Here is a 22,522-nt window from a genome sequence, read left to right as displayed (position 1 = left end):
CGTCCCAATTCACCAAGATGCCAGTGCAGTAAACGGCAGAGCTAGGAAAAGCATCGGCACAGAATTAACCGCACCCCCTCAAACACGGTGCTTTATGCACTCTGCAATACTGGGCAGTTACGCTGCTCAAAGACCTCTTGCCTGATGAAGCAGCAGTCCTTTGCTTCTGACCCCATGGTGAAAATTATTTAAAATAATTTATAAATACGATCGAAATAAAGTCAATAGGTTGGAATAGCCAAATAACTCCCTTCTGACAACAAAGATTTCTTAAGAATTTGGAAAAATTAAGGTCCTGAAGAAGGGCCTCGACCTGAAACGTCACCCATTGCTTCTCCCCAGATGCTGAGTCACTCCTGCATTTTGTGTCTATCTTCGGGGTAAACCAGCATCTGCAGTTCCTTCCTAAGCGTTTCTTAAGAATAAGTTGTCAGGATTCAGGATTATTCTCGTCCCAATTCACCAAGATCTCCCCCCCCCCCCCCCCCCCCCCCCCGCCCCCCCGCCCCCCCCCCCCCCCCCGCCTCCGACGGCCGCCGATGCCGCTGGACTCTGGGCGGCGTGGGGAAGACGCTGAACCGGCCGGGGAGAGGAGAGGGGAACTGGAGCACGCAAGGGGAAGGTAATGATGGAATATTCGCTGGCACAGGCTTTAGTGATCGGCAGCTGAACGAGGCTTGTTAATGTCCGAGCAACATATCCCCTCCCATGCCATAGCAGCGGATGTCTCAATTTCCACCTCGAAAACTCCAAAACAAAAGCTTAGCGAGGGATGGAGGGAGGGAGGGAGGGAGGGAGGGAGAGAGGATGGCCTGAGCCATGCACACAAGACATGCAAAGAGCCGGCATGGGCAATATAAGGTTTCTTCTCAAAGGCACAAAGTATCTAAGGGACTTGATGCACATCCGGCAGACACCCAAAGAAAAATCCTCTGCTCATGCTTCTCAGCTATTGCTAGCTACATCATTATCTTAAAGGAACAACGGAAGCCACATACAGAAGAAAGGAAACCGTGCGGTGCTGGCTCGAAGGGCCGAATGGCCTACTCCTGCACCTATTGTCTATTGAAACGCACTATACCTGCTTTCTGAAATCTCTGCAGAAGATCCAGCCGTAAAGACTTTTCAAGGTTAAAGTATCCATTTTCTTCGTCAGGGTGGTGGAGAAAGAGGGGGATGTGCTGGAACACAATCACGTGCTTGCTCTTCTTGCACTGGGCTGCAGCAAGCTGTGCGTTCAGCCACTGGTCATGGGCCTTTTTTAACTCGGGGCAACTGGAGGCGTCGTGGAAAAACTGAGAGTTCAGCACGAGAAACAATACCCCGCCGACCCAGAAGCTGAAGTAGTCATCGCCCCAGCTCTTGCAGTACTTCAGGATGGTGTCTGCGGTTGGGGTGTTGCCGATGTCATGGTTGCCGCTGACAAAAACCAATGGGATGTCGGGGTCTGTACATTTCAGGACTTCCTTGAGGTCACGTTTTTGCTCCTTGTGCCAAAGAGTACCTGGAAATTGTAAAAAAGTAAAATCAGGACTGATGCAAAATCATTTCTCCCTTTTATTTAAACACCGTGACTTATAAATTGTGGAGAGAGGTCCGATTTAAACTGCTGCAAGATCGCCCCTCTGGCAGCTGGATCGATCGTATCTTGGTGCATTTGTCTAAAATTGGCTGCTCTTTTGCAGGTTCCAGTTTCAAACGCTTCTCATTTTTTAAAAATTTCCATTGACTCTGGTGGAAATTAAATTCAGGAGAGATACAGAAGAGACTGTATCTGCCAGTTTCCATTCGGAATATGCATCGTTAAGTGTAGAACTGGGCCTGTACTCGCTGGAGTTTAAGGGGGACCTCATTGAAACTTACCGAACAGTGAAAGGCCTGGGTGGAGTGGATGTGGAGAGGATGTTTCCATTCGTGGGAGAGTCTTGGACCAGAGATTATAGTCTCAGAAATAAAGGACATTCCTTCAGTCAGAGGGTGGTGAATCGGTGGAATTCGTTGCCACAGAAGGCTGTCAATGGATATTTTTATGGCAGAGATGGATAGATTCTTTTCGGAAATTCAGTTTTATTCAACGTCCATTTACAGCTTCCTGAGATGTGTTTTTTATTATTCACTAATATCTCGAAGATAGTTCCAATTCCTAGTGCGACTACCTAGACCTGTAGGGTCACACAGCACCGAAACAGGCCCCTCATCAAGTCCGCTCCGACCATCAACCACCCATTTACACTCATCCTCAATGAATCCCTTTTTTAAATTCAGCAGCATATTCTCATCAACCACCTTCAGATTCTACCATTCATCTACTCAATAGGTGTGATTTACAGTGGCCCAATTAATACACCGATCTGCATGTCTTTGGGATGTAGGAAGAAACTAATTCACCCAGATAACATCCACAAGGTCACAGGCAGAATGTACAAACCTCACACTTATTATTTGATTAGTACGGGTGTCAGGGGTTATGGGGAGAAGGCAGGAGAATGGGGTTGGAAGGGAGAGATAGATCAGCCATGATTGAATGGCAGAGTAGACTTGATGGGCCGACTGGCCTAATTCTTTTCCTATCACTTATGAACATCTCCGTATCATTTATACTGATGGTGTAACCAATGTTCTGACCTTGTTAAGAAGAGTGGTGTGGGAAATAAAACTGCAGATGCTGGTTTAAATCGAAGGTAGACACAAAATGTTGGAGTAACTCAGCGGGACAGGCAGCATCTCTGGAGAGAAGGAATGGGTGACGTTTTGGGTCGAGACCCTTCTTCAGACTGATGTCAGGGGAGGGCGCGGGACAAGGATAGAATATGGTCGGAGACAGGAAGATTAGTGGATAGTTTACACCCCAGCGGTATGAAAATTGACTTCTTTAACTTCAGATAGTTCCTGCCTTCCTTCCCTCTCTATCCCCTCCCACTTCCCAGTTCTCCCACTATTCTTCCTGTCTCCAACTATGTCCTATCTTTGTTCTGATTAACTTTCTTTTTAATTGTTTAGTTTGATTTAGAGATACAGCGTGGAAACAGGCCCTTCGGCCCACCGACCAGCGATCCCCGCACACTAACACAATCCTACACACACTAGGGACAATTTTTTCCCCAATTATACCAGGCCAATTAACCTACAAACCTGTACGTCTTTGGAGTGTGGGAGAAAAACCGAAGATCTCGGAGAAAACCCACGAAAGGTCACGGGGAGTGCATACAAACGCCGTACCGACAGCACCCGTAGTCAGGATGGAACCCGGGTCTCTGGCGCTGTAAGGCTGCAACTCTACCACTGAGCCATTGCAGCACAAGATTTTTCACAGTATGTGGGCATGACTGGAAAACTGCGTTTATTCCATCCCTAATTCTGCTTGGGAAACTGGTGGGTACTTGTGATGCTTGGGCAATTTCAGGGGGCAATGAAGAGTTCAGCTGTTGCCGTGGATATGGAATAATATACAGACCAAAACGGGTCAGGACAACAGATTTCATTCCCTTAAGATACTAATGAAGCAGATGGGGGTTTTAAATAGTATTCTGCGGTTTCATGGTCGCTGATACTAACACTGATTTCCAGATTAATTTAATTAGTAAATTTATTTAACTGAATTTAAATGACTCAGCTGGTGAGGTGGGAATTGAAATCATTAGATCAGGCCTTCTACTGACCCAATAATGCAATTACTTTAATACTCCAACCGTAAACATATGGACAAATATGCACAAGCATGATGATTGCATAATTTAAAGGAGACAATGTTGGTGAAATGCCCCTTTGGCGAAATGTGAAGTGAAAGCTCACAGATCAGCTATTTATTATATGCACTGCACCATTCTTCAAGGCAGAGATTGGCCACTCTGGGCCAATCCTGAAGCTGAGTTTCACTCCCAGTATTTCCATAAAAGAGATCTTTGTTTGCAAAGGCAAAAAGATGATTGACCAGGGGGGCAAATACCTGCTGGCATTGTACAAGGTTATTTGATGGAATCTCTATTCCAACATGTGTAAGAAGGAACTGCAGCTGCTGGTTTACACCGAAGAGAGACACATAGTGCTGGAGTAACTCAGCGGGACAGGCAGCATCTCTGGAGAGAAGGAATGGGTGACGTTTTGGGTCGAGGCTCTTCTTCAGACTCAGTGAGTCTTGACCTGAAACATCACCCATTCCTTCTATCCAGAGATGCTGCTTGTCCCGCTGAGTTACGAACCAGCATTTTGTGTCTATCCATTCCAACATCCTCTGCTTGACTTTAAACTATACAACTCCTTCCCCTTCTGTCATGGGATAGACTGACTCCACTTACCCCCCCCCCACCCACCCCTCCCCAATCTTTGCACATCCCCAATCCTTTCCACTCGTCACTTTAATTTAATGTTTCATGTATTTTGTGTTTTATGACTGTTGGCAGATCAATTTCCTTCCTGGGATAAATAAAGTTCTATCATATCGTATCGTATCGTATGACAATACTTTTAGTACAGCACGGTTCATTTAAGGGCATAGAGATAGAATGATTAATTCCAAAATGTAAAGTAAACCATAGAAGACATAAGCCAACCTTAACCAGGTACATTTCAACACCAAGCACACTTCGTCATGTTGTATAAGACGTTGTAGTTGCCTAAGATGCAGTTGTATAAGACATTGTGTGGGACCACATTTAGAATATAGTGTTCAGTTCTGGGCATCATGTTTTAGGAAAGATATTGTCAAGCTTGAAAGGGTTCAGAAAAGATTTACGAAGATGTTGCCAGGACTAGAGGGTGTGAGATATAGGGAGAGGTTGAGTAGGCTGGGTCTCTATTCCTTGGAGCGCAGGAGGATGAGGGGAGATCTTATATAGGTGTACAAAATCATGAGAGGAATAGATCGGGTAGATGCACGGAGTCTCTTGCCCAGAGTAGGGAAATCGAGGACCAAAGGATTATAGGTTCAAGGTGAAGGGGAAAAGATTTAATAAGAATCCGAGGTGTAACTTTTTCACGCAAAGGGTGGTGGGTGTACGGAACGGAACAAGCTGCCAGAGCAGATAGTGAAGAAAGCGAATGGTATGTTGGCATTCATAGCAAGAAGATTTGAGTTTAGGAGCAGGGAGGTTCTGCTGCAGTTGTACAGGGCCTTGGTGAGACTGCACCTGGAGTATTGTGTGCAGTTTTGGTCTCCTAACCTGAGGAAAGACGTTCTTGCCTTAGAGGGAGTACAGAGAAGGCTCACCAGATTGATCCCTGGGATGGCGGGACTTTTATATGAGGAAAGACTGGATAGACTGGGCTTGTACTCGCTGGAATTTAGAAGACTGAGGGGGGATCTTATAGAAACATATAAAATTCTTAAGGGGTTGGAGAGGCTAGATGCGGGAAGATTGTTCCCGATGTTGGGGGAGTCCAGAACGAGGGGTCACAGCTTAAGGATAACGGGGAAGTCTTTTAGGACCGAGATGAGAAAACATTTCTTCACACAGAGAGTGGTGAGTCTGTGGAATTCTCTGCCACAGAAGGTAGTTGAGGCCAGTTCATTGGCTATATTTAAGAGGGAGTTAGATGTGGCCCTTTTTGCTAAAGGGATCAGGGGGTATGGAGAGAAGGCAGGTACAGGCTACTGAGCTGGATGATCAGCCATGATCATATTGAATGGCGGTGCAGGCTCGAAGGGCCGAATGGCCTACTCCTGCACCTATTTTCTATTTTCTATGTTAAGGCTGGGACTATCCCATTGTTTAAGAAACAGTTCGACAGGTACATGGATAGGACAGGTTTGGAGGGATATGGACCAAGAGCAGACAGGTGGGACTAGTGTAGCTGGGAAATGTTGGCTGGTGTGGGCAAGTAGGGCCGAAGGACTAGTTTCCACACTGTGTCACTCTATGACTCTATAACTTCAGTGTTGCCTGGGTTCATTCCAATTACACTAATCTGGGTCTTCAAATTACAGAGTGCAAAACTGGCTCTGGTCACAACTTATAGCAAGTAGACCAGCAAAGATGTTTCATATTAAAAGCTGTAGGTCAAAACGAAGAAAGTTCAAAATCAACTGTTATTACTTACGACAGTGCACGGACAGGTGGCTCTGAACACTTTAGTCTTTTTAATTATAAAAATAATGTGTAGAATAAGTCTACTTCACTGAAAGTCACAGTGGCGCAGCGGTAGAGTTGCCGCCTTACAGCGAATGCAGCGCCGTACACCCGGGTTCGATCCCGACTACGGGTGCTGTCTATATGGAGTTTGTACGCTCTCCCCATGGCCTGCGTGGGTTTTCTCCGAGATCTTCGGTTTCCTCCCGGACTCCAAAGACGTACAGGTTTGTAGGTTAATTGGCTTGGTAAATGTAAAAACTGTCCCTAGTGGATGTAGTATAATGTTAATGTGTGGGGATCGCTGGTCGGATCCAGTGTGTCGAAGGCCTGTTTCCGCACTGTATCTCTAAACTAAACTAAACTATGGTTGAGAATCATGCAGGCGGGTCACTAGGTCTCTCTTGTCATGGGAAGTGCGATGAGGCCGGTCACGCGGCCAGTGATCTGCGATGGTTGCAGATTGAGGTCGTCGGATCAAGCCTGTGGAACCCGTTCAATAGGTATTTTAGGCGGGGGTATGGAAGTCAAGGTGATGCTCAGTAGCAGATTAAAGCAGATGAACCTTTCCCAGCCAGTCTCCAGCTCTGGACTGTGTCCAAAACACAATTACCATTCTGACAGGCAGCAACTTAAAGAGTTGGCCGCCTGCTCCATTTAGCAGTGTTCGTTTCCACCATTCTGCCTTGATTACACACGCCAACTACCTTTAATAATATTCATGTCATGTTACATGAATGTTTCGTATAAATCTCAATGAATTACCAGTAATATTTAGCCAAAGTAAAAGCAAGAATAAAGCTCAGGAAAATATAATGTTTGATTTAGTTCACAAATGCATGGCATAAATTCACTTCTTTCCTGCGATGGTACTTTCATATTTGGCTGGATCTTTCAGAAAAGCCGAAGATAATTGGTGGTCAAAGAGTTATGAAGCACAGAAATGAGCCCTTCAGCCTACCAAGCCCACGCAGACCATTGCACACTCATTCGCACTGACCTTGCACTCATCTTTGAGTCAGAAGTGTGAAAACGCACACCTCTAGATTCAGCGTCAGTTTCTTCTAGGGTTGCCAACTGTCCCGTATTAGCCGAGACATCCCGTATTTTGGGCTAAATTGGTTTGTCCCGTACGGGACCGCCCTTGTCCCATATTAGGCCTGGGGGGCGCTATAGGCCCGGACACTGTAGGCCCCGACACTCTAGGTTTCCGACATTTTAGCTCCGGACAATGTAGGCAAGGGGGCCTGGGCGGCCGCCATTGGTGGAGCGGGAGCACGTGGCTGAGTGAGGTCAGGTGGGACGCGGGGCGGTGATGTCACCTTGTCCCGTATTTGGGAGTGAGATAGTTGGCACCCCTCGTTTCTTCCCAGCTGTTGTTAGGCAACTGAATCATCCTACCTCAATTAGAGAGCAGTGCTAAACTACTATCTACCTCATTGGTAACCCTCGGACTATCCTTGATCGGACTTTGCTTGCTTTACCTTGAACTAAATGTTATTCCCTTATCCTGTATCTGTACACTGTAAATGGCTCGATTGTAATCATGTTTTGTCTTTCTGCTGACTGGTTAGCACGCAACAAAAGCTTTTCACTGCACCTCAGTACACATGACAATAAACTAAACCGAACTGAACTCTTATTCTCCCCTCATTCCTATTACTTCCCCCAAAGTTTGTAATCACTCACCTGCAACCTCAGTGCAATTTATTGTGGCCAATTAGCTTAGCAACCCACACATCTTTGGGACTTGGGAATAAACTGGAGAATTCAGAGGAAATCCACAGTGTCACAGGAAGAACGTGCAAACTCCATGCAGACAGCTCTGGAGGTCAGCTTGGTACCTGGGCCATTGGAGATGCGATGCAGAAGCTGTTATCACTCTTTAGTTTAGTTTAGTTTAGATTAGATATACAGGGCGGAAAGCAGGCCCTTCGGCCCACCGACCAGTGATCGCCGCATATTAACACCACCCTACATACACTAGCGACAACTTACACTTGTACCAAGCCAAATTAACCGACAAACCTGCACGTCTTTGGAGTGTGGGAGGAAACCGAAGATCTTGGAGAAAAACATGAAGAACGTACAAACTCCGTACAGACAGCACCCGTAGTGGGGATCGAACCCGGGTCTCTGGCGCTGCAAGCGCTGTAAGGCAGCAACTCCACCGCTGCGCCAGCGTGCCGCTTAATATCCCGGCCCTCAAGGGGAGGCACAGCTTACACCTGGAGACTTGAGGTCCATTACCACCAGTTTCTGAATTCTGTCGGTCTAATTGCTCTCAAAGGCAATTCTAAAGAAGGCTGAGTTCTTTCATCTAAATTTCTTCAAAAACATCCCAGACATTAGATGGTGTCACACATTCTAACTGGCTACAGATATTGCATGATAATAACCCATCCCCCCAGTGATATCCAATGAGAGCAGATATTCAGTCATGACGGTTTCTACCGAAGGAGTACATTTCTTTTGAGGTGGAAACAATTCGAAGGGTTTGCCTGTCAGTGTTGAAAGCTGAGCATTGTTGAAACCAAATTCTAGTATGTTTCTGTTTTTCAGAAGAGGTGCTGCTTACAAGACTAACACTGAGCTTCCAATAACCTCCACATTGAGCTCAGATTTTGGCCTCCTGTTTATTTTAGTTTCGTTTAGAGACTTCGGCCCACCGAGTCCACACCGACCAGTGGTCCCCACACATTAACGCTATCCTACACACATTAGGGACAACTTACACATACAAGGCCAATTAACCTACAAACCTGTACATCTTTGGAGTGTGGGAGGAAACCGAAGATCTCGGAAAAACCCCACATGGTCATGGGGAGAAGGTATAAACGCCGTGCAGACAGCACCTGTAGTCAGGATGGAGTCTCCGGTGCTGCAAGTGCAGTAAGGCAGCAACTCCACCGCTGTGTCACCGTGCCGCCCTGTCCTCTTTGCAAAGTTGGGGAAAAGCTCCTCATCTCATCTCTAGGCACGTTGCAGCCTTTCAAACTGAACACTGGGTTCAACAGTTTCAGTTAAAAAGATGTTCTAATCTTTGTGTCTGGCATTTCCAGATTTCATGGTTCCTTCTGGGAATTTCAGGTTTATTCAATTTCCATTTACAGCTTCCTGAGACCTATTATTTTTTATTATTATTCACTAATACCTGAAAGATAGATTAACCGGGGGGCTCCATTGCCTTTTTTAATCATTAAATCTTTCTTGTCTGTCATCAGATCACTGAACTTTCACATTGTTCTCCCTGCATCTGTTTTACTTTATTGCTTCCAAGGTCTGATAAAAGCCTTCAACCTAAAACTTAGGCTTTTCACCTCGCAGCTGCTGATTGCCCTGCTGAGTATTTCCAGCATTTTCTGTCTGATTTCAGATTGCCAGTATCCATATATTTTTCTCTTGCTAACAATGTAGGCTTGCGACACAGGATCAATCCTCTTAATGAAAGGAAGACACAAGACACAAGGGTGGCCATGGTGGCGCGGCGGTAGAGTTGCTGCCTTACAGTGCCTGCAACGCCGGAGATCGATCCCAACTACGGGTGCTGTCTGTACAGAGTTTATACGTTCTCCCCGTGATCCTTTGTGGGTTTTCTCCGAGATCTTTGTTTTCCTCCCACACACCAAAGACGTACAGGTTTGTAGATTAATTGGCTTGGTATAAATGTAACTTGTCCCTAGTGTGTGTAGGATAGTGTTAGTGTGCGGGGATTGTTGGCCGGTGCGGAATCGGTGGGATGAAGGGCCTGTTTTGGCGTTGTATCTCTAAACTAAACAAAGAAACTGCAGATGCTGGAATCTTGAGCAAAACAGAAAGTGCTGGAGGAACTCAGTGGGTCAGGCAGCATCTGTGGAGGGTATGGAAAGATGATGTTTTGGTCGGGACCTTTCTTTAGACTGATTGGAGTAAGGGGAAGAAAGGTGGAAAGAGAGGTGGGAGCTGGACAAAAGCCTGGCAAGTGATGGGTGGGTGCAGGCAAGTGGGGTTTGGCAAATGGGTAAATGAAGTGACAATAGGCTATAGGTGAAAAAGAGACAGGCGGGTGTCAGATAAGGAGGGGAGAGGAGGCGTGAAACGTAAAGGTGGAGGGAGGGATATGGGTGGAAAGGGTTGGGGGAGGAGAAGGATGGGTAAAAGGAAAATGGGCGTGATGAGTGCATGAAGGGAAAGGAGCGGGTGACGGGAAGGCGGGGCGAGAGATAGTGGGAGAAATGGGCTTCGACAGTGGTAGAGGGCATTACCTGAAATTGGAGACTTCAATGTTCATATTGTTGCAACACATTGGGTGACTCTGTGTCTCACCTGGAAGGGCAGCCGGGGTTCCTTGAAGGAAATGAGATAGGAGGTGTAGGGACAGTTGTGATAGAGATTCACGTGCACCTCTTCCACCTCGTCTAATGCATTTGGTCCTCCGGACGTCTGAAGAAGGGCCTCAATCCTACAGGGCCCTGGTGAGGCCGCACCTGGAGTATTGTATGCAGTTTTGGTCTCCTAGTTTGAGGAAGGACATTCTTGCTATTGAGGGAGTGCAGCGTAGGTTCACCAGGTTAATTCCCGGGATAGCGGGACTGACATATGATGAAAGAATGGGTCGACTGGGCTTGGTATTCACTGGAATTTAGAAGGATGAGAGGGGATCTTATAGAAACATATAAAATTCTTAAAGGATTGGACAGGCTAGATGCAGGAAAAAAGTTCCCGATGTTGGGGGAGTCCAGAACCAGGGGTCACAGTTTAAGAATAAGGGGTAGGCCATTTAGGACTGAAATGAAGAAAAACTTTTTCACCTAGAGGATTGTGAATCTGTGGAATTCTCTGCCACAGAAGGCAGTGGAGGCCAATTCACTGGATGTTTTCAAGAAAGAGTTAGATTTAGCTCTTTGGGCTAAAGGAATCAAGGGATATGGGGAAAATGCAGCCATGATCACATTGAATGGCGGTGCTGGCTCGAAGGGCCGAATGGCCTACTCCTGCACCTATTTTTCTAGGTTTTCTATTTTTCCATATTAACCGGAAACGTCACCCATTCCTTCTCTCCAGAGATGCCGTCTGTCCCGCTGAGTTACTCCAGCATTTTGTGTCTACCTTCGGTTTAAACCAGCATCTGCAGTTCCTTCCGACACATACTGTCCTGGGCCTCCTCCACTGCCACAGTGAGGCCACACACAAACTGCAGGAACAGCACCTCATATCCGCTTGGGTAGTTTACAATCCCAATGGTATGAACATTTAAAATCTGCAATTTCAAGTAAAGCCCCCCTTCCCAGTGCCCCATTCCCCTTTTATCCCCACTCTTTCCCTCCCCTGTATCTTTCCACCCAATTACCTCTCTCCAGTTGTACATTTCACTCCTCCTCTCTTCTTATCTGACATTCTGTCTCCTTTAGGCCTCGAGACTTAGTCCTGTGCCCACATCTCTTTTCTAGCTTTCTTCCCCCCTACTACTATCAGTCTGAAGTAGTCCCAACCCGAAACGTCATCTCTCCATTCCCTCCACAGATGCTGCCTGACCCGCTGAGTTCCTCTGGCCCTGAAAGACAGAGCAGCTTAGAAGGGCCAAATGTGCCATGTACGCTTCTGTTTTTCATGATTACCATGGGCAAGTAACTTAATCAGACAGAGAATGACAACACAGTGGGAATTTCACAGATCTGGGGAGGATTGAGAGCAAGGTGGGATTTGAACACAAATGTACGGTTCACTACCATAAGTGTTTTGTTTCTTGCAAAAAGGAAAACAGGTTAGTTAGTTTGTTTAGTTTATCGTCACGTGGATTCATCATGGCCGCCAACAGGATTAACAAGCTCATCAGGAAAGCTGGCTCTGTCCTGGGGGCGGAGTTGGACTCATGGGAGGTGGTCTTGGAGGGGAGGATGCTCCTCAAACTGCGGAGCATCCTGGACACAGCTCACCCCCTCCATGACACACTAGCCAACCTGAGCAGCACCTTCAGCAACAGACTGGTTCCACCAAGATGCAGCACAGAACGCCACAGGAGATCCTTCCTCCCTGTGGCTATCAAACTTTACAACCCCTCCCCCTTCTGTCGTGGGATAGACTGACTCCCCCCCCCCCCCTCCCCAATCTTTGCACATCCCCAATCCTTTCCACTCGTCACTTTCATTTCACGTTTCATGCATCTTGTGATTTATCACTGTTGGTACATCAATTTCCCTCCTGGGATAAAAAGAGTTCTATCGTATCGTATCGTGTACCGAGGTACAGTCCAAAGCTTTTCACTGTACCTCGGTACACGTGACAATAAACTAAACTAATCAGCTTCCAGTGGTTCCTGGCATGGGCTTTCGAGTTGTATTGTAAGAGCAAATGGGCAAATGGTGTGTGATTTTCAACAAGAAGTGTATTTTAAACTATGTCAGTCACAATGAAATACATTGCTCGAGAACGTGATAAATCTATCTCTATCACTGGCCTAATTAGCAATGTATATATTCAGTCAACAAAGAATCTTGATGTTCTAACGTTATTCATCCACACTGGCCCATTTTCCCCTGGACCTATACACTAATTAAGAGAATATCACCAGTGCATAATTTGCTGCAGCCCGCCCCTGTGATTGAATGCCTGAACAACATGAACATGGTCAGAATTGATTCACAGATGTTATGGGCGGTGATGCTCGGATAACACTGTAACGATGGCTAAGTGGATGCTGAGCAATCAAAAGGCCTGTGTTAAATGACCCACGCCTTCAAGACAAGATGTTTGATTTCCAATGCTGTGTTCAGTCACTTCAATTCCTCTGACTGTCATTGTTTTGACATTTTGCAAATGACCCACGCTAGCCAGAAGAAGGAAGGTTTACTTCGTACTTTTTGTGAGGGGAGGCTGGAGGAACTAAAATACGATGCCTATCCTCCAGTTGGTGGGATATTTACAGGTTTTTTAATCAACCCCTTTTGGAAAACACAAATCCATTTCTTTTCAGTAAATGACACTCCAAAGGCTAGGAACATGAACAATGCAGTCTGCAAATGAAGCAATGTTTCCAGACCCAGACTAAAATTTATTGTAACAGACCAAAAAGAGGCAAAAAATGATTGATCACAATGCTATGGGGCACATTGGTGAACACATGCAGATTCATTTGGCTTGCTTAGGATAGCTTCAGACTCATGTACAGCTCCACACTCACCCGACCTCAGCAGGGACTGCAGTAGACTTCTAAAGGACATTACTGATTATCAGGGACTTTGCGGTTTTGAGATGATAACAGATATTCATGTGAGGACGGTACAGTGCCATAGCGGTAGAGTTGCTGCCTCACAGCGCCAGATACGCGGCTTCGAACCTGATTACTGGTGATGTCTGAACGGAGTTTGTACGTTGTCCCCGTGACCTGCGTGGGTTTTCTCTGGGTGTTCCGGTTTCCCCCCACATACCAAAGGTACAGGTTTGTCGGTTAATTGGCTTTGTATAATTGTGATTTGTCCTCAGTGTGTGTCGGATAGCGTAGGTGTGCAGGGATTGCTGGTCGGCGCGGACTCGGTGAGCCATGGCAAGACTGTCTCTAAGATCCAACAACCATTGAATGCAGCCTTTGATGAAAGCCAGGGATCTCCTTCAAACACTATATGTAAATATTTTGGAGCAAGAAGGAGTGGCTGTTGTTCAACCCTCTCCCATTCTGCAACTTGAATGTTTCCCGCAGTGCCAAAGGAACTAAACCACTTTCATCCAGCTTTACCCATGCGATAGTGAGGAGCACCTGTACTGTCTTTCTGCTGACTAGTTAGCACACAACAAAAGCTTTTCACTGTACCTCGGTACACTTTACAGTTTCGTTTATTGTCACCTGTACCAAGGTACAGTGAAAAGCTTCTATTGCGTGCTAACTAGTCAGCAGAAAGACACCACAGGTGCTCCTCACCTTACAATGGGGTTATGTTTCGATAAACCCATCGGAAACCGAAAATATCTACGTCAAAATGCATTTAAATACGTGGCCAGAAGCGAGCTGCGGGTCGCTGCTGTTGCCCAGTGTTTGCACCATTGTAAAGTAGAAATATCGTTAGTCGGGGGGCATCTATACATGTTGACAATCGAGCCATTTACAGTGTGTAGATACATGATAAGAGAATAACGTTTAGTGCAAGGAAAAGCCAGCAAAGTCCGATCAAGGATAATCCAAGGGTCACCAAAGAGGTAGATGGTAGTTCAGCACTGCTCTCTGGTTGTGGTAGGATGATTCAGTTGCCTGATAACAGCTGGGATGAAACTGTCCCTGAATCTGGAGGTGTGCGTTTTCACACTTCTGTACCCTTGGCCTGATGGGAGAGGGGAGAAGAGGGAGTGGCCAATGTGCAAGTCATCCTTGATTATGCTGCTGGCCTTGCCGAGGCAGCGTGAGGTGAAAATGGAGTCAATGGAAGGGAGGTTGGTTTGTGTGATGGTCTGGGCTGCGTCCACAATTCGCTGCAATTTCTCTCGGGCTTGGATGGAGCTGTTCCCAAACCAAGCAGTGATGCATCCTGATAAAGTGACAATAAGGGGTAGAACGGACAGCGGTGATCCCCAAAATCATGAGGGAAACAAATGTAGTTCAGGGCAGGAATCCCCCCTTGAATTTGCCCCCGTTACCATTGACGATTTGTGGGGGATTCTCCACATGTGCTTTGGGTGAGAGACTCGAGGGGGGGAAAGTGATACAACTCACGTGCAACAGATGTGCGATCAGTTGTAGGCAAGGCAGACAACAGGTTTCATAAAGCACAGCTAAGCACGTTCACGGAGAGACAGATCCCTGTGCTTGAAAAGCTAATGACACCCTCTGCAGGTGAGCCTGCCCAGGCTGCCCTTCCAACCAAGCAACCTGCATCAGCGAAAGAAAGTACATTTAAACAACTGGGATTCATCCTCTTCTCCGCATGGATGGGAAAGCTGAAAACGGGTTCAATGTTCAATTACTCTGATCAAAGATACAGGACCATTGAAAGTCAATCTCCACTTAAGAAAAGCAAATGGTACATCGTGGGATGACACAGAAATCTATTCATCCTGATAGTCTGTGCAGGATCGTTCAAAGATCAATTGCCCCTCACTTACATTTGTTATCCTTCACCATTATCAAATTTCTTTCTGAAGATAATTCAAAAGTGTACCCATCACCCTGACATAGACTGCATTCTAATTCTACCCAAAGACGTACAGGTATGTAGGTTAATTGGCTGGGTAAATGTTAAAAAAATTTTTTAAAAATTGTCCCTAGTGTGTGTAGGATAGTGTTAATAGTGTTAGTGTGCGGGGATCACTGGGCGGCGCGGACTTGGTGGGCCGAAAAGACCTGTTTCCGCGCTGTATATATATGATATGATATGATATGATATGCATGCTCCGTGAAGGGTTTTCCTCACATCTTCTCTGATTTTGCTGCCGTTTCCATCTACTGTGTCTCTGCTCGTTACTGACTCTTCGGTCAACAGAAACAAGAATGCGTGCAACAGGAATGTGCCTTTCAGCCTTTAACACATTACATTCCTCAGCCTCACGCCAAATTCTTCAATTCCCACTCGTGTGGCACGGTAGCGCAGCGGTGGAGCTGCTGCCTTACAGCGCCAGAGACCCGGGTTCCATCCTGACTACGGATGCTGTCTGTACAGTTTGTACATTCTCCCTGTAACCACGTGGGATTCCTCACACACTCCAAAGACGTACAGGTTTGTAGGTTAATTTTGCTTTGATAAAAATGTTAAATTGCCTCTGGTGTGTAGGATAGGTGCTAGCGTACGGGATCGCTGGTCGGCCCAGACTTGGTGGGCTGAAGGGCCTGTTTCTGCTCTGTATCTCTAAACTAAAACTAATCTAAACACACAGTCCTAAATGTATCTGTGCACTGTTGAAGACCGAGGAGGAATGGACTGTGACTTTAGGCTTGAGAGATACAGCACAGAAACAGGCCCTTCAGTCCACCAAGTCTGCGTTGCTCACCGATCACCCTGTACACTAACACTATCCTCCACACTAGGGACAACTTGGGAATTTTACCAAAGTCAATTGATCTACATACCTGTACATCTTGGAGTGTGGAAGGAAACCGGTGCACCTGGAGAAATCCCACGTGGTCACAGGGAGAACGTACAAACTCCGTAAAGACAGCACCAATGGTCAGGATTGAACCCGATCTCTGGCGCTGTGAGGCAGAAACTCTACCGCTGCGCCACTGTGTTGCCCCTTAAAGTAAGTTCTAACTAATGCAGTTGCTGCCTCTTGTAATCATGGTTTTCCCAGTAGAGGTGCTCCTCAACTTACGATGGGGTTACATTCCGAGAAACCCATCGTAAAGCGAAAATGTTGTACGGTGAAATGGATTTAATACACATGATCACGTGGCCGGAAGCGAGCTGCGGCTCGCCGCCGTTTACACCATCGCAAAGTCGAAATATCGCAAGTCGAAGCATCGTAAGCCGGGGAGCACCTGTACTGGTCTTGTGACAGAGGATATTTGATCCTTTGTGTAGTAGTTGGCAAGATCATCATCATTATGACGGATTCATAAACAGACATCTGTGTGCGTGGTCTGGAAACGATGGGGGCAAATGCACTGAAGTAATTGGACCAAGTGAACCTAGTGCTGCTGTAGATATTCCCTGTTGGTACACATACTGGGAAAAGCAGGAGAGGTCTTGTGGTATTTGTCCTTCTGGAGAGATCTGGCCACAGGTGCTGTCTGCACGGAGTTTAAACGTTCTCCCTGTGACCACGTGGGTTTTCTCCAGCAGCTCCGGTTTCCTCACACACTCCGAAGAGATTTGGATTTCTTCAGAAAACACAACTTGAAAACCCTGTGAACGGAACTTATGAATGGGAATGGTTTCCTCTCCCTAAGAAAAAGCCTTGAAATGTAGGCTGCATCCTGCATGGTGCTGCAACTATGAAGTGGTTTAAAAATGTGGGGATGCACATTAGAGGGTTAGCTTTCAAAGAAACCAAAAATTGACTGTCATATGAGGAAAGGTTGGAAAGACTGGGCTTGTATTCGCAGGAATTTAGAAGGATGAGAGGAGATCTCAGAGGAACGTATAAAATTATAAAAGGGCTAGACAAGCTAGACGCAGGAAAAATGTTCCCAATGTTGAGGGAGTCCAGAACCAGGGGCCACAGTCTAAGAATAAAGGGGAGGCCATTTAAAACTCAGGTGAGAAAATACTTTTTCACCCAGAGTTGTGAATTTGTGGAATTCTCTGTCAGAAGGCAGTAGAGGCCGATTCACTGGATTAATTTAAAAGAGAGTTCGATAGAGCTCTAGGGGCTAGCGGAATCAAGGGATATGGGGAGAAAGCAGGCACAGGTTACTGATTGTGGATGTTCATCCAAGAGCACAATGGCTTGAAGGGCCAAAAGGCCTCCTCCTGCACCTATTTTCTATGTCTCTATGTTTCTAAATTACAGCACACCGTTCACCTTTGGCCCACAATCTTGGTACAATGTGCTGGGCGATTTGGTCCCTTTAACAACCTAGCTGCCAGTTTCATGAGCTCACTTTTGCTTTTGGAAAAGTAAGGAGTTTCCCAAAAAGTCACATCAGGAACTGAGGCTGTTGTCAGTAACCCTTTCCTGGATGCCTTGCGCATGCTCTCTGCTTGGCACTGGCAGCTGAGGTGGAACATGAAGGACCAATAGCCAGAGTGAAGATTCAACACAGTGACAGCAATTTTACTGTCTTTGTTTTCGAAGTATCTTTACTTTTAGATAGGACACAAAAAGCTGGAGTAACTCAGCGCGTCAGACAGCATCTCTGGAGGGAAGAGGTGACATTTCGGCTTAAGACCCAACTTCAGGCTTTTAATTTAGTTTAGAGATACAGTGTGGAAACATGCCCTTCGGCCCACTGTGTCCCCACTGACCAGTGATCACCCGTTCACTAGTTCTATCCTACACACCAGTTCAATTTACAGAAGCCAATTAATTAACCTACAAACGTGCACGTCTGTGGAATGTGGGAGGAAAGCGGAGCACTTGCAATAACCCACGCAGTCACAGGGAGAACGTACAAATATGTTCCCGTACGGAGCACATTTGTAGTCAGGATCGAACGCAGGTCTCTGGTGCTATAAGGCAGCTACTCTACTGCTGCGCCACTGTGACGCCCTCAAGAACAGCACTCTCAGAAGGAACATTGATTAGGCAACGACTGTTCAACACGATTAAAGCTGCAATGAACACAAGAACACAATAAAATTAATTTGTATCTATTTTCACAATAAAATAGGAGTAGGAATGGACCACTTGCCCCATCAAGTTTGTCCCACTACTCCGTTTGGTCATGGCTGATCTATTCTGACCTCAGCTCCTTCTCTATGCCGTTTCCCCATAATTCTCAATATTTATCCAGCTGCACCTTGAATATATCTTGTGGTCTAACCTCCACCACCCTTGGGAACAGAGAGTTCTGCAGATTCATTACACTGAGAGAGGAATTCAAAATGCTGTGAGTGCAGATAAGCAAGACTAGATTTCATCCTTTCAGAAAGTGATCTTTTGTAGTTAAATAAGCCAACAGCACAATATCATTCTTGGACTTAAACTGTCAAACTACTGACATTTACAGCAAGCTGCAAGCATGCAATGATTGAGTACAATCTCAAAGTGATCTACATTTCAATTTAAGGTGTTTGAATCAACAAGATATTCAATAACAGTGATGGGCTCTACACTGGCAGCATAATTTCTTTAATCCTTCAAAGCCGGTGAAATTAAGGAATGAGTTCCTGTGAACTATGACTACATCACAGATGATCCGAGATACTGCTCTTCAATCTTTAAACTGATATGTTCTTTGAAAATATTTTGCATCTTAAAAATGATGGATACGTATTAAACAGTCCAAGGAGATTAATGATAAAAGGCTGAACTGCTGAAATATTGTTTTTTTATTTATTCTTTAGATTGTAGTTCGTGATTCTATTCCAAACTTCAACAAGGTTAGTTGCGAGTTTTATGGTAGGAGCTCTGTTCCCAATGCAACTGGATATATTTCCATTCTACATATATTTCCAAATCTGCAAGAAATTGCAGCGAATTGTGGTTGCAGCCCAGACCATCACACAAAGCAACCTCTCTTCTCTTGACACCATTGATACCTCACGCTGCTTCGGCAAGGCCAGCAGCATAATCAAGGACGAGTCGCACCGGAGAGAAGCGCTGAACTACCATCTACCTCTTTGGTGACCCTCGGACTATCCTTGGTCGGACTTTACTGACTTTACCTTGCACTAAACGTTAGTCCCTTATCATGTATCTATACACTGTAAATGGGTCATTGTAATCATGTACAGATGCTCCCCGACTTACGATGCTTCGACTTACGATATTTCGACTTTGCGATGGTGCAAATGGCAGCGACCCGTGGCGAGCCGCAGCTCGCTTCCGGCCATGTGATCACGTGTATTAGATGCATTTTCGACTTCCGATATTTTCGGTTTCCGATGGCTTTCTCCGAACGTAACCCCATTGTAAGTTGAGGAGCACCTGTATTGTCTTTCTGCTGACTGGTTAGCACACAACAAAAGCTCTTCACTGTACCTCGGTACGCGTGACAATAAACTAAACTGAACTGGACATTCCCAATCTAAATGCTCCAACATTAATCAGAATGTGAAAAGGATAGGCATCCTTTGGATTGAGAATTGCCTTTTACTTGGGTTGTTTTTCAAGAGGGTGGCGCTGTATGATTTTGCTTGCAGAATTGTTAGGAATTGCAAAATTCCCCTTTTTTTTTGCTGTGGCTAAACTGTAATTAAATTATAACCCCAGTGAATAGATTAGTTTAAAAAAATCGAATACAGCCTGGGGGTTGAGTACAGGAAATGGGACAGCGTGGTTTAGTAAGAAAAGGGTGAACCTATATAAAATCAAATAGTTTTTATTCCTTGCTCTTAATGAGAAGAGAAAAAAGCATATACCGTAAATGTTTGGTGATCTTTTGTATCTGTGTCAGCACCAAAATGTGGCGACACGTCTGTGCTGCCCAGGTGCGGTCAGCCACACGATTTAACCGGGTTGTACACAAAATAAACTATTTGACTGTACCTGGGTACATATGACAATAAAGTATTATTGAATCATTGGAGCTCATTTTGGGCAAGGTTGCCAGGTTGCCAGGAGTGGAAGCTGAGAGGGTTGATTTCCCAGGCTGCAATATCTGGAACCTGGAAATATCAGGATAATGGATCAAACATTTAATATGAGAACACACCTGTTCCCTTAGAAGCCATGTCTCACTTTCTGAGTATATTTAAAACAGGCAGCTGTCTAACTTCGACTCCAATGTGTGAACAAGGTTGCCTGTCTACATAGAACCATAGATGCTGCCTGGCCTGCTGAGTTCTTCCAGCACTTCGTCTTCTGCTCAAGGCTAATGCTCGCCTGCCTGGTTTTTCTTGCTGGTATCATGGAGCCATGCAGCACAAAAATCAACTGAGGGCTGACCTCTGTTGCCCAAATATCTCAATCACATTTCAAGAGTGTTTTATTGTCACGTGTCCCAGATAGAACAATGACATTCTTACTTGCAGCAGCACAACAGAATATGTAAACATTTTCTCACATTGGGTCAGTATATTCTTCTCTGTCCTGCTTTTAAGTGGCTGCCTAAATGCCTGTAATTGTACCGCATTCCATCATCATCTCTGGCAGCGGGTCCAGATGCCCTGAAAAAAATCTGTCGGGCTCAAAAACTATGAATCATTCTTCCTGTCCCTGGAGGTGTGGAAAGATATCTCCAGGCCCAGTTTTTGATGCGTTATCAGAGAGGCTCATGTCCAATAGTTGCAGCACTGTTGCTGCCCTTCATTAATACAGAAACCAGCCCTTTCATCCTATCTGGACCATGCCAACTGCGATGACTACCACATGAACCCAGGTTAGGCCCATACTTCCCGCTTGCCTTTCCTATCCAAGTCTCTGTCCAAATGCCTTTTAAACTTTTTTATTGTGTCTGCCTCCTGGCAGTTTGTTCCAGATATTCATCACCCTCTGTGGAAAAGCCTGCCCCTCACATCTCCTTTAGATTTCTCCCCTCTCACCTTAAACCTGTGCCTTCTTGCTCTGGATTTCATTGCCCCCCAAAAAAAGATTCTGACCATCTAGCCTATCTCTGCCCCTTAATTTTATAAACCTCAACTTCTGATGTTCCAGTGAGGATAAACCCAGCCTATCCAGTCTTTCCTTACAACTACACGCCTATACAATCATAATAATAATAATAATAATAATACATTTATTTTATATAGCGCTTTTCAGGATACTCAAAGATGCTTTACAGAGCAAACAAGACATAAAAACAAACAAACAAAAGATTTGTCCTGACGGAGAATATTCAATTCCTCAGCCTCTGAAAGCAAGCAAATAAAACACCCTTTTCATTATCATATCCACCTGTGTTGCCACTTTCAGGGAGCTATGGACATTATCTCTCTGCCCATCAATGCTCTTAAGGCTCCTGTCATTTGCTCAATATGTCTACCAGCACTGGACATCCCAAACTGCATCATGCCACTCTGGTCTGGATTAATTTTCATCTGCCACCCCTCTACCCAACCTTCCAGTTGATCTATGTCCCACTGTATTCTTAAGACAACCTTCTTTGCTATCCACAACTCCACTACGTTTTGTATGAGTTTTAAATGAAGTGAAATTTTCAGTTTAAATGAAAAGTTATTGACAGAGAGCAGGGAACAGAACAGCACTCGGCCCATGCACTTACCAATCTCTGTGTCTCTGACCTCTTCATGAGGTCTCGACCGAACATAACGCCGACTTAAACTAACCCCTTCTACCCAAACGTTCCATATCCCTCTATTCCCTGCATCTTCATGTGTCGATATAAGTTTCTTAAACATCACTACTGTAAAGGCTTCTACTCCATCCCTGGCAGCACGGCCCATGCACTTACCAATCTCTGTGTTAATAAAACAGTAAATAAAATAAATAAAACAGAACCCTCCTCCAGAGAGAGGCGGGACGGTGGCACAGCGGCAGAGTTGCTGCCCTACAGCGCCAGGGATCCAGTTTCGATACTGACTACGGGTGCTGTCTGTACGGAGTTTGTACATTCTCCCCGCGACCACGTGGGTTTTCTCCGGATGCTCTGGTTTCCTCCCACACTCCAAAGGTAAACAGGTTTGCAGGTTAATTGGATTCGGTAAAAATTGTAAATTGTCCCTGGTGTGTGGGATAGGACTAGTGTATGGGGATCGCTGGTCAACATGGACTCGGTGGGCCAAAGGGCCTGTTTCCGCTCTGTATCTCCAAAACACAAAAGAAAACAGCCCGCACATTTCTTTTAAAGTTTCCCCCCTGACCATATGCCTTCTTGTATTTGACATTTCCACTTAAGGAAAAAGGTCCAGACTGTCTACCCTATCTATGCCTAGCATAAACTTTATACATTTGCATCAGGACACTCCTCAGCATCCAACATTCCTAAAAAAACC

At 45.5% G+C, this 22,522-nt stretch overlaps 1 protein-coding gene across 2 annotated transcripts in view; it reads right to left on the bottom strand.

The window, feature by feature from the left end:
- Positions 1 to 22,522, bottom strand: part of cpped1 (calcineurin-like phosphoesterase domain containing 1) — a 233,636-nt gene that overhangs the window by 83,262 nt on the left and 127,852 nt on the right. For both annotated transcript variants that reach the window (XM_078418303.1, XM_078418304.1), the window contains exon 3: positions 1,082 to 1,504. In XM_078418303.1, the coding sequence (XP_078274429.1) occupies positions 1,082 to 1,504 (423 nt within the window). The remainder of the gene's footprint in view (positions 1 to 1,081; positions 1,505 to 22,522) is intronic.

The sequence above is a fragment of the Rhinoraja longicauda genome, chromosome 21 (genome assembly GCF_053455715.1).
Source record: "Rhinoraja longicauda isolate Sanriku21f chromosome 21, sRhiLon1.1, whole genome shotgun sequence".
In the NCBI taxonomy this organism is placed as follows: domain Eukaryota; kingdom Metazoa; phylum Chordata; class Chondrichthyes; order Rajiformes; family Arhynchobatidae; genus Rhinoraja; species Rhinoraja longicauda.
The sequence above is the reverse complement of the archived record's forward strand: the minus strand, read 5'-3'. Positions and strand labels throughout refer to the sequence as shown.